Source organism: Sylvia atricapilla, chromosome 4, assembly GCF_009819655.1.
Source record: "Sylvia atricapilla isolate bSylAtr1 chromosome 4, bSylAtr1.pri, whole genome shotgun sequence".
NCBI classification, from domain to species: Eukaryota; Metazoa; Chordata; class Aves; order Passeriformes; family Sylviidae; genus Sylvia; species Sylvia atricapilla.
The window spans coordinates 62,490,866-62,502,230 of NC_089143.1; the positions used below are offsets into that span (position 1 = coordinate 62,490,866).

Sequence of the window (11,365 nt, forward strand, 5' to 3'; positions counted from 1 at the left end):
AACATTAAATACTGTTTTGGACTTTCTAATTTCAATAATGTCATAGAATTCATACATTTTTAACTACTATCTGAATATTGTTCCTGTATTCTGATAATCAGTGAAAATTTTTATCAGGTAGGTGAGGGAAACTTAGTCATCAAATCCAGTGCAACTGAAACTTGTCTTTAGAAAGAGAAATGTTTAGGCAGAGGTTTTCCTGTTACAGTGCAAGTGGTCAGCTTCTGGCTTTGGATATGCCCAAACAGCTGCTTGGGAAGGAAAATACTTGGCCAAGCATGGGGAGCATCCAGGATTTGCAGCTGGGGAAAGGGCTCATGGTGCAAAATTTGTGCTGGTTGCCACTGGTTATCCAAGGAACAGAGTGCATAATAAAGGCCCTTTCCTGATTTTCCTGTACTCTTAGGTAGGCTTTCATTGTTCACAGCCTGGGGTGAAGCAATGTTGGAATGTCAGCTTTAACAGGCATCTGCTGTTCCAAAAGATAAAGCCCTCTAAATAGAGCCCCAGGCCACAGCTGACAGGCTGTGGTGGGAATCCCAGCAGCCAGCCAGCAGGCTGCTTCTGCAAGAACTTTCAGTCACCTGTAATTTTGCATTTGTGCATCTTCCACATTTCGTCCACTTTCAGCTTCTGGTTGATATGTTTATTCTGCTGGCAAGTAGGTTCTTCCGAGTTTTTAACTCCTGCATTTGAACAAACTGCAGTATGCTGGAAGGCTTTTACCCCCACGTGAGCCTGCAGGGAATCTGTGTGTGTTCCCTGTTTCCTTAACTGGTGTTTTGTTTCTCTGCTTTTCACTGAACAAACCTCGAGTTATTTCTTAAACATTTTTCAGTTACAGCATAGGTGCCTTGAAGTTTTCATAGAGAATTACTCCCAAATCCTCTTTGGTTCTGTGATACTAGAGATAGGTGACTCTGCTTAGGCTAAAGATAGATCTCCTGCTTGCTGGCTGCCTTGCTGGAGTGCTTCAGCTTAGAGCAGATGGCCATAAATGGAAAGAGCAAGTGAAGAGAGACAGTACCTTGGCCAGAGTGTGGATAATGGGCAACAGGTGTCCCTGCAGTCACCACTGTTCAAAACCTTTACAAGGGTGAGGATATGGAGTTAGCTGTGAACAGAATTCACTGTTACATGGTACCTTGGGGTTTCTTTAGTGTTGCTGCCGTGTTCAGGGTGCTGTGATCTGCAGTGTATCAAAACAGTACTCTCTCAAAGTTGTATTATTTCTGATTCATTAGTTTTCCTAAACTTTCAGAACTTGAAAAAATATCTGGTTTTACCTTCTTCCCTAAGTTTTTGCATAAAGCACACCCTTTATACTGTTTGTTGTGCTTTGTGTTTTTTTTTTTTTTTTTTTAACAACCAAGCTGCTAAAATGAACTCACAATTACTTTTAATGTCAGAAATCAAAGCAAGATCTGTGTTTTGGAAATTGGTCTTGTATTTACATATATATACATATATGTGTATATATATATATGGCTATACATAGACATGTATATGTATGTATTTATCCAATAGACTGAAAATTTGAAGAGAGGTGACTTTTAGATTTTAATGGGATAATAGTTGGAGATGGTACAACTTCTCTGTTCTGCTGCGTTAATTTGTAATCACCCCTATCACAATCTGTTTTTTTTTCTGGCTAATTTGAAGGCAGAAGACAAATCTCAGTCTCTTTCTGTAAACTCTTGAACTCTTCATGGAAATGAGGAGCTTGCTTGTGAACCAGAAATCTAATCTAGGAAGTGACAGTGTCAGTTCTGCTTGTCTTATGTCTTCCCTAAATATTTCTGTCGACAGGAAGGTATAAAATGTGTGAAGACCTCTTGATAATTTTGTGTTTTTCATGTTAAAGATTGAGAAGTACAGTTGTACAGGGATACATGTGGATCTCTATAAGTAACCAGTTACCATAATTATTTTTGTATCCTCCTGCAGTAGAAGCATCAGTTCATGGCAGTAATGTGCACTGCACAGATAAGACGATTGAAGCTGCAGAGGCCTTGCTTCATATGGAGTCTCCTACCTGCCTGAGAGATGCCAGGAGTCCTGGTATGTCAGCCTCAGTCTCTGCTCTGGAGCCATTTCTCCTTCTACTAATCAGTAAAATAAGCAAACTGGGAAACCTATTTCTGTGGAGAGCTGTCTGCTGTTTAAAACACTTGCCTGCATGTTTAAAAACTACTGGTTTGATTGAGTTTTACGTGATGTCTCCACCCTGCAACAAGTATACTTACAGATTGAATCATTTATCTGAGAGGGATTGTTGGGAAGAACTAGCTGAGTAATGACATATTTAAAATTAACTTTTCCCCCTAAATATAATGGAATACTTTTTCACTGTGCAGGTGACAGAGCTCTGGCACAGATTGACCAGAGAGGCCATGGAGATTCCATGCTTGGAGATACTGAAAAATACAGGATCCTGGGCAACCAGCTGTAGGTGGCCCAGCCTGAGCAAGGAGTTGGACCAGGTCCCCTTCTATCACCAGCCATTCTGGGTTCTGTGCATCTGACATTTTAAGCTGCTAAAATAGAGTTATTTTAAGGGAAAAGTATTTCTATTCATCTATTTTAGAAAGAATACCCAAAAACTATGTGTTGCAAAGGGTTACCAGTCTGAAAAACAAAACCTTAACATTGATGGTTACTTCAACTGACTGTCCCTTCTGAAGTTACTTAATATGTGTTGGGTGAAATAATGGTCAAACTGAAATGCAAAAGCTACAAAATCGGAAATGGAGATCAGAGTAATGATCAAAGATGAAGCTCTAATTTGTTTAAATTAAAGTTGAGTTTAGTTCTGAAGAATATTGGTGTGGTACTTGTTTTTGCCTAAAACTACTGGCAAGTGTGCTTGTTTTGGGGAGTTGGATTGATTTTTGAGGTGACAGGATTTTGGAACAGAAATTTGCTACACCATTGCATATGCTTTGTTTAAAATAATTTTATGTAAGACACCAGGTAGAGACTTCATCAGATATTCTTTTTTTCTTCTCTTGTAGTGGAAGTTTTTGTCCCTCCTTGTGTGTCCACCCCAGAATTTATCCATGCAGCCATGAGACCTGATGTGATCACAGAAACCGTGGTGGAAGTGTCAACAGAGGAATCTGAACAAATGGATGTATCTCCTGTTCCAACTTCTCCTGATATCCATGAACCAATGAAAAAGAAAAAGGGTACATACGGCTTTTCATAGGCGTAATCTCCAAATTTTGCTTCTGTTGTCCACTGCTGTGGATGGTGCAGTTGGTACAGGGGAGGATGGATTGGATGGTCTGATCTCTTTGCTCATACAAACAGATTGATGGGAGTCTGAATTGTGAGTTCTTAGAAAAATGGTTCTGCATGAAGGAAAAAGAGAGAGGGAGCAAGAGAATGGGCTTTGACAAATCATAAAGGAAGATGGCTTCTGGGTTGTGTATTTAACACAATGCGGAGGAAGGACAGAGTATTCAAAGAGGATTTTGTGGTGGGGGAACCGCTGGTGTCTGAAATATGGATATATTTGGTGAGATGGTAGACTTGGGGTTCATGCAACGAAGCAACAGCATAAATATTAACTTAAACATAAATCAATTTACAAAATCATAGTATCTTCTTCATGAAATTTTTGTCTGTCTAATTGGCATGTCTTGGAGGAGAAACAATTCAGAACAGTGTTTGATTTCTAAGCATTTTGCTATCACATCAGAGGTTCTCTCTGATCTAGCAGTTTTGTTAGAGGCATCAATGCAGTTCATATAGTTTTAGGAATATTGATTCAACAGAGTTTCCAGACACACTGAGGTAGAATATTTATTGTAATTTAGAGGGAAACAAATGCAATGTAGTGATAAAAGGGTACAAATCCAAGATCTGTGAGTCTCAGATTTAATGAAAATGCACATTAACTTGTCTGCAGTTGAGTTAAATCTGCCTATGAAGTAAGCAACCAAATGATAATTACACTGAATGTGCAGTAATAATCTAAGAATCTAAGTTTATCCATACCTGTAGTAAGGAGACAGCAGGGGAAAATTACTCAAACAGCTTTTTTCAGGAAAGGCAAACTGTAAAATTTTACTCTGTATTTGATTAATACTTCTTTTTCCCCGTGTGCTATGTGCAGCTGGCCGTAAACCCAAGACCCAGCAATCAGCTTTATCTGATGGGTCTCCAGATCTAGGCATAAAGAAGAAACCTAGAGAAGGCAAAGGTATGTTTTTCCCTTCACTGAGTCTTTAAAAATTAGCAGTGTATGCGCATGGTATTTATCCCAGGAAATGTGCATATCTTTAAAAACGTGCTGGATGAGATTGTACTGACTTTATTAGAGTTTATTCAATGTCTTCAATTTTGTTTGTACAAGATTTAGCACAAGGATGTACGCTCTAGGAGTCTCCTCTAGTACCCTCCACAGTTAATAGGCTTTCTCATTTTTTTATTTGCTTTACTTTGTGGTATTGACTTGTGATGTGTTTTGTATCAACTTAGTGCTACACACATAATTTATTAGGCTGCTGCTGTAAGACTTGCTTTCAAGTAGAGGCAGCACATGAGCATTTAGAAAGGTGGTGGCTGGAATTATGATTTCTTAGTTAATTGACAAACTTCAGTGGGAATATATTCCTTGACTCATAGGTTCAGTTTAGTTTAAGGGGAAAAACAAATGATGATGGGTTTCTGTATTGGTTGAGTGGAGAATTATGTGCAGGAGAGTTCTCGTTTCCTAATGTTTCTCCTCATAAATAGAGGTTCCTTTCTTGGACTCCAAGCCCCTGCTACTAATTCAGCAAGAAGACAGACTGGGACATTTGCTCACAGGTTACCTTTGAGGTGGTGTGCAGTGTATCAGCTCTTCCCCTGCCTACAGGTGAAAAATCTGGATCTCTTCTCTTCGTGCACTGAAAGTTGTTGGGAGATGTAGCTGGGAGTAGCAAAGTTTAGTGACTTGGAGTAGCAACATGTTAGCTGGAAGAGTGTGCAGTGGTCAGCTCCACTCTTATTTGACATTTGTTTGAAAGCAAGGTCTCTGCTGTTTACATAATTCCTTATCTGGCTACAGCTCCTGAGTCATCATGTTGGTTGGCAGGGCCAGGAAGAATGGGACTGACTTCATGGAGATGTTTGCTCATGGAAACCAGTGCAAACACTGATTAACTTCCCTGCAGTGCCCACAGTTGCTTTAGATTTGGTGTAGCAGTGGACTTCAGTGGAGATGACAGATTTTGCATCTGCTGTATTTAAAAATACATCTTGTTTAATTATTTCATTTTTTTTTTGTAGTCTTGAATCCTTTCTTTTCTTTCTATTTCAAATTTTAATATTACACCTTTCTGTTTCCTGAACAGTACTTTCCAGTTGTCCCAAGTCCTAGTTTCCTGCACAAATAATTAGAAAAAGAAGGCCTTTATTTCACTGTTCTCGTTCTTGTGCTGGTGAATTCAGCTCTATAGCTTCCTGTTTATTAAGTTGGGATGGTACTGCTTCGTGGTTTTTGGGAGTTTTTTAGTGTTCTTTTAAATTTATTTAATTTCTATGACCCTTCCTAGTGATCTACATATGTCTCTTGTTCTTATGAAGTATCTCATTCCATATTTTATACTACAACTGGAATAAATCAGCTTTTTTTCTTGATGTCCTGCAAAATATTTTGATAAATGGATTTAATTTTTTGTTACTTATTTTAAGAAACCACTTGCAAAGGTAGGCTATTTCATATACAGCATGTTTTTGGAAAACCAGGAATTATTCTGTAGTTCAGTACTATCAGAGTTAAGTCATGGAGAAGGAGAGGTGACGGCACACATTTGGAAAGGGGATCCTTTGTTGGCATTTCTTCCTTTGTGCATTCTGGGTACTTTCTGGTGCAGAGTGAGACAGCTGTAAATCTAATTTAATTGTGTCTTACAGTTTATTTATTCTCTTGAAGTTCCTGTTTGCTTTCTAATCCTGAAACTCACTTATATTTTTGCAAAAACTCTGTTGCAGACCTACAGCATTTGGTGGTTGACTCAGGAATTCTCTTTCTATGGAGCTAAGGAATAAAACCCCAGGGATTAATTCCCTAAAACTGAGGATGATTTAAATATTCCTCAATTGTCTTGTTGACTCTTTCCTCATACGGGTTTTATTGAAATGGCTCTAAAATCTGGTTGGATTTTGGTAGCTCTTGAGTCAGTACTTGCTGTTGCTTGGAGCACATTGTAAAGCACAGTTTTTCTCTGTGAGGTGCTTTTCCAAAAGATGGAACCTTTGATCTTTTTTATCCTTTGAGGTCTTCAAAGATAGCTGACTTGTCAAAACCTTCAGTGGTCTCTAATCTGCCTTAATTTTTAAATTTATCTTTGCATGGTATAACAAGTGTTATGCTAGGCCATTAAATCTCATGAATTGATGACCTTTTTTTCACACACAAACAAAAATATAGTTTGGTCCATGTCCTTGGAGGTGAAGAATTGTTATTAATGTTCTGAGGTTATTATTCTTGTGGATCTATCTTAGTTCTCCCTTCTCAGAAACTTGAGGAGTCCTTTCCAGCTGTACAAATTGGAAATGTGATCTGCTTTTTTTCTTTGGGTTCTCTGCCATAGATGGACATGGTGTGGGGTCAGAGTGCAGACAGACCCTGTGCTACATTCTATGGCATCCTAATAGTCACAAACCCCTTCCTGGGGCTTCTCCAGAGGACATGGTGCATCTCTTGAATACCTGACAAGTGCATTAAATTCTTTAGCCTGACTTCATTTTATATCCCCCTGATTACAGAAAGGTACATGGGATTTCTGCCCTGTGAATACTGGCTTTCAAGAAGTTGGACCTAGAAGGATGTTGGTCACTCTGCAACACACATTTGGGAAGGGTCAGAACAGGGGCTGTCACCAGTTAGTGTGAGAGCCCCAGATCCTGGACAAACTTAACCACAGTTGAGGTGGTTTGTTGCTGCAGGTTGTATGCCTTTTAAAAATTACTTATTTATATCCTCCTGTTCTGCAGTGTCATAAAATATCCTGGCATTTTCATGCCCTGTTTAATCAAATATGAGAAGAACATTCTAGTGCTCATCCTGCAGAATAGATAGGTACTGACTTCTTTTCAAAAGGAGAGAATTCAAGAACTGGCTGAACAGGCTCCTGTGCTGTATGGCAGATCACTTGGATTAGCTCCTTTCAGAATGTAAATACTTATGGAAACTTTACTAAACTTAACAGAATGAATGAATATGTGCATGTTACATCCTCCGTGTAACGTTGCTTGTGATGCAGGTCATATGGAGAACTTTCTGTTATTTTTAAATGTGGTTTTCTAACACATAAATGCTTTCTGATTATAGGAAATACAACATACTTATGGGAGTTCCTTTTGGACCTTCTTCAGGACAAAAACACATGTCCTCGATATATTAAATGGACTCAGAGAGAGAAAGGAATCTTTAAACTTGTGGATTCAAAAGCTGTCTCCAAACTCTGGGGAAAACACAAAAACAAACCTGACATGAACTATGAGACTATGGGAAGAGCTCTGAGGTAAAAAACCCCTCTTAGATCCTTAAGTTATCTACTACAATTTAAAATCTGATTCTTAATTTTGCCCATAGAAGTATAAAGATTTTGCAGTGTTAAAAATTTTGAAATTTTAGCCTTCAGTCTTGCAGTCCTTGTAACTTTCTATGTTACTAGTAAATTTGCAATTTTAATTCCTGAAGTATGTATTTGAGGTTTTTCAGGTAGATTTTTCAGATCCTTTGCCAGTGTGTTCTAACAGCTTCTTTCCATACCTCCTTACATTGTAGATTTTACTGAGATTACATCAGGTTTTCTTGTTAGCATAGAATGAGATTTTCTTTAAAATCTGTCACTATGTTGCTTACTACTTAATTGTACTTTCTTTGCAGATACTACTATCAAAGAGGAATCCTGGCAAAAGTTGAGGGACAGAGGCTTGTATATCAGTTTAAGGAGATGCCAAAAAATATAGTTGTCATAGATGATGACAAAAGTGAGTCCTGCAATGAAGATTTGTCGATGCCTACAGATGAAAAGTCCTTGGAAAGAGTGTCTTTATCTGCAGAAAACCTTTTAAAAGCAGCAACCTCTGCACGTGAAGGAAAAAATTCTTCTCAGTTAAGCTGTACCAGAACAGAAAAAGCAGTCACCAGAGTTGTGAATATTGCCTCACCACCTCATGACACATCCTCATCTCATCCTTCTACTACCACTGCTACTGTCCCAGCAACAACAGCTCCCAGGTTTGTGTTAATGGGGCCGTTAAATTTCCAGAGTCCTATTGCTAGATGTGCAAAAGTTTGGGGTTGGGTTCTTTGCTTGCCAATTTGGCTCTCTCTTTCTCGCTTTCTCGCTCACTCTCTTTCTTTCTCTCTCCCTTCCTTTCTCTCTCCCTTCCTTTCTCTCTCCCTTCCTTTCTCTCTCCCTTCCTTTCTCTCTCCCTTCCTTTCTCTCTCCCTTCCTTTCTCTCTCCCTTCCTTTCTCTCTCCCTTCCTTTCTCTCTCCCTTCCTTTCTCTCTCCCTTCCTTTCTCTCTCCCTTCCTTTCTCTCTCCCTTCCTTTCTCTCTCCCTTCCTTTCTCTCTCCCTTCCTTTCTCTCTCCCTTCCTTTCTCTCTCCCTTCCTTTCTCTCTCCCTTCCTTTCTCTCTCCCTTCCTTTCTCTCTCCCTTCCTTTCTCTCTCCCTTCCTTTCTCTCTCCCTTCCTTTCTCTCTCCCTTCCTTTCTCTCTCCCTTCCTTTCTCTCTCCCTTCCTTTCTCTCTCCCTTCCTTTCTCTCTCCCTTCCTTTCTCTCTCCCTTCCTTTCTCTCTCCCTTCCTTTCTCTCTCCCTTCCTTTCTCTCTCCCTTCCTTTCTCTCTCCCTTCCTTTCTCTCTCCCTTCCTTTCTCTCTCCCTTCCTTTCTCTCTCCCTTCCTTTCTCTCTCCCTTCCTTCCTTTCCTTCCTTTCCTTTCTTTTGTTATGTTATGGTTTTGTTTTGGGTTGTTTTAAGAACCAGTTAAAAACCTGTCTCTCTTAGGATTGTCTGTCCTTGTTGTCACTTGTAATGGTGCCCCAATGTGTTTTGGCCTAAACACAAGTGTTTATTTTGTAGGACTGTTCGTGTGGCAATGCAAGTGCCCGTTGTCATGACCTCTCTGGGACAGAAAATCTCAACCGTGGCAGTGCAGTCGGTAAACACAGGGTCACCGTTAATAACCAACACGAGTCCAACCACAGCAACAACTCCCAAGGTAGTAATCCAGACAATCCCTACTGTGATGCCCACCTCTGCTGAAAATGGAGACAAAATCACAATGCAGCCCACCAAAATCATCACCATCCCTGCCACGCAACTCACGCAGTGTCAGCTGCAAACAAAAACGGGCCTCTCCGGGTCAGGAAGCATCAACATTGTGGGAGCCCCGTTGGCTGTTAGAGCACTAACCCCAGTGTCCATAGCTCATGGGACACCAGTAATGAGACTGTCTGTTCCTGCTCAGCAGGCCTCTGGCCAGACTCCTCCCAGGGTGATCAGTGCAGTTCTCAAAGGTCCAGAAGTTAAATCAGACACAGCCGCTTCCAAACAGGAATGTGAAGTGAAAACACTGCAGCTGGTAAAAGAGGAGAAGCCAGTGGATGGAAGCAAGACTGTGACCCATGTAGTAGTAGTTAGTACACCCTCAGCTATTGCCCTTCCTGTAGCAGTGAAAACAGAAGGAATCATTACATGTGAGAAATGAAGAATGGGTTTCTTCCAGCACGGACTTGTAACTGTTACGGTTTTGAATATACTGACGTAATTGGGGGAGGGATGTGGATGCCACCCCCAAGTCATAAAGGAAAGTTTTGGAATGTTAATAAACATGCATATGCTGAAGACTTACTGGAAAAAAAAATATTTTCCCGTGTTTCAGTGGGAATTAAACCACACTGATATGCTGATAAAAACTGCCTCTTCCAGTTGGGAAACAGCTGAACCTATGGAGAAGTAAAGAGAGAGGGACTGAAAAGGGACCAAACAATTTCACTACGCTACCGGTTACCAAGTTACACTAAGACCTGAAACACTAAGAGAGAGCTGTGTGAGAGGTTTGCCTTGGTTTTTAGTTTTCAGGGGGAGAGGAAAGTCTCATTGTTACACAAATGGCAAATTTGATGCATTTTATGTGCATACCAGCGATTACTACTGTGTGCCCACAGTACTCAACTGGTGCTATGTGAAAAACTATGCTACTAGGTGTTGTAGGAAGTGAAATAAAGGAGATTAAAGAGCTTCTAAAAGAAGAGAGAGGCCTAGAGGGATTTTTGTATCATACAGCTTAAGCAGATTCAAATTGAAAGCCTTAGACTGATTTTCAGTTATCTTTCTTGAAATAAGCTAATGGCTTGTTTGTGTAAAGCTTTTTTATTAAAACAAATTTTTTAAAAACCTTGTACCTAGCACAGTATTGTTATAGAATAACATGTAACATATTTTGTATGGTAGTTAAAAGTCTGTCTAAATTTCTTAATCGTGGACAAAGTAGCAGCAGGTTTTCTGCCTTCTGCTGTACCATGCCTGTTTCTCTCACTTAGCCTTGACATCTGTGCATACATTTCAGTTTCAGCTCTACTCTCTCTTCAAAGGTCACGCCCAGCATGAGCTTTTGTCAGGTAGTTCTAAACCTGTAAAGTTTTTTTAGTTGAAGTTAAGAGGGAAGTACCAGTGTTCAGAACGAACTATAATAGTTTGTATATTCAACATTTGAAGTATATTCTATTTTGTTGTACTCTTGTTTCAAAGTGTATTCAAGTAGGTTTTACTGAAATACAGAAAGAAAATTTAATGGTGTTTTGGTGTGCTTTTTATTTTTTTCCATCTTCCTTTCTGCTAACCTGTTAACCTTCTTTTCTTATTTGAATCTTCCAGGCATTCATCCTAATATAAATGATACAGTGTGAAATTTTGGGACTCTTCCCTGCTTCAAAGGGCTGACCAGCTCTCTCACTCTGTTTAAATACCTGTGAAGCTTGCTGTAGCTGGTGAGGTAACTTCTGGCAGAGGTCTGGTTCTTACACATTTTTAGGATGGTGAGCATACACATGAGCTCTGTGAACTCCCTGACTGCTCCTCCAACTACACCAGATATTAGCTCTGTATTTCCAGTCCATGTGCATGGCTTGAGATGTAGCTTACCCTGGTTTCATGGGCACCACACTTGCCCATCAGGCTGTGTGTGGTCAGGTGCCCAGTGCACCCCCAGCTCCTGCTGATACACCCTGAAAAGTCTTCAGGGCAGGAGCTTGGGTCATCTTGAAATTATTGAAGACTAAATAGTCATCTAAGTACTTCATGCCTGGTGGAGCAGTTTTAACAACTGTCTGGAGCTGAAGTAATGCTGAAGGACACCAGG

General features: G+C 40.0%; 1 protein-coding gene across 7 annotated transcripts in view; it reads left to right on the forward strand.

Annotated features, from left to right (window-relative positions):
* The window catches only part of ELF2 (E74 like ETS transcription factor 2), a 32,512-nt gene extending 21,714 nt beyond the window's left edge, over positions 1–10,798 (forward strand). For 6 of the 7 annotated variants that reach the window (XM_066318137.1, XM_066318139.1, XM_066318141.1 and 3 more), the window contains 6 exons: positions 1,948–2,061; positions 3,015–3,188; positions 4,121–4,207; positions 7,325–7,517; positions 7,886–8,239; positions 9,085–10,798. In XM_066318137.1, coding sequence (XP_066174234.1) covers positions 1,948–2,061; positions 3,015–3,188; positions 4,121–4,207; positions 7,325–7,517; positions 7,886–8,239; positions 9,085–9,712 — 1,550 coding nt within the window. In that variant the 3' untranslated portion in view covers positions 9,713–10,798. Of the gene's footprint in view, positions 1–1,947; positions 2,062–2,358; positions 2,484–3,014; positions 3,189–4,120; positions 4,208–7,324; positions 7,518–7,885; positions 8,240–9,084 lie in introns of those variants that run through there. The other variant, XM_066318143.1, reaches the window with a different exon arrangement.
* Positions 10,799–11,365: the final 567 nt, after the last annotated feature.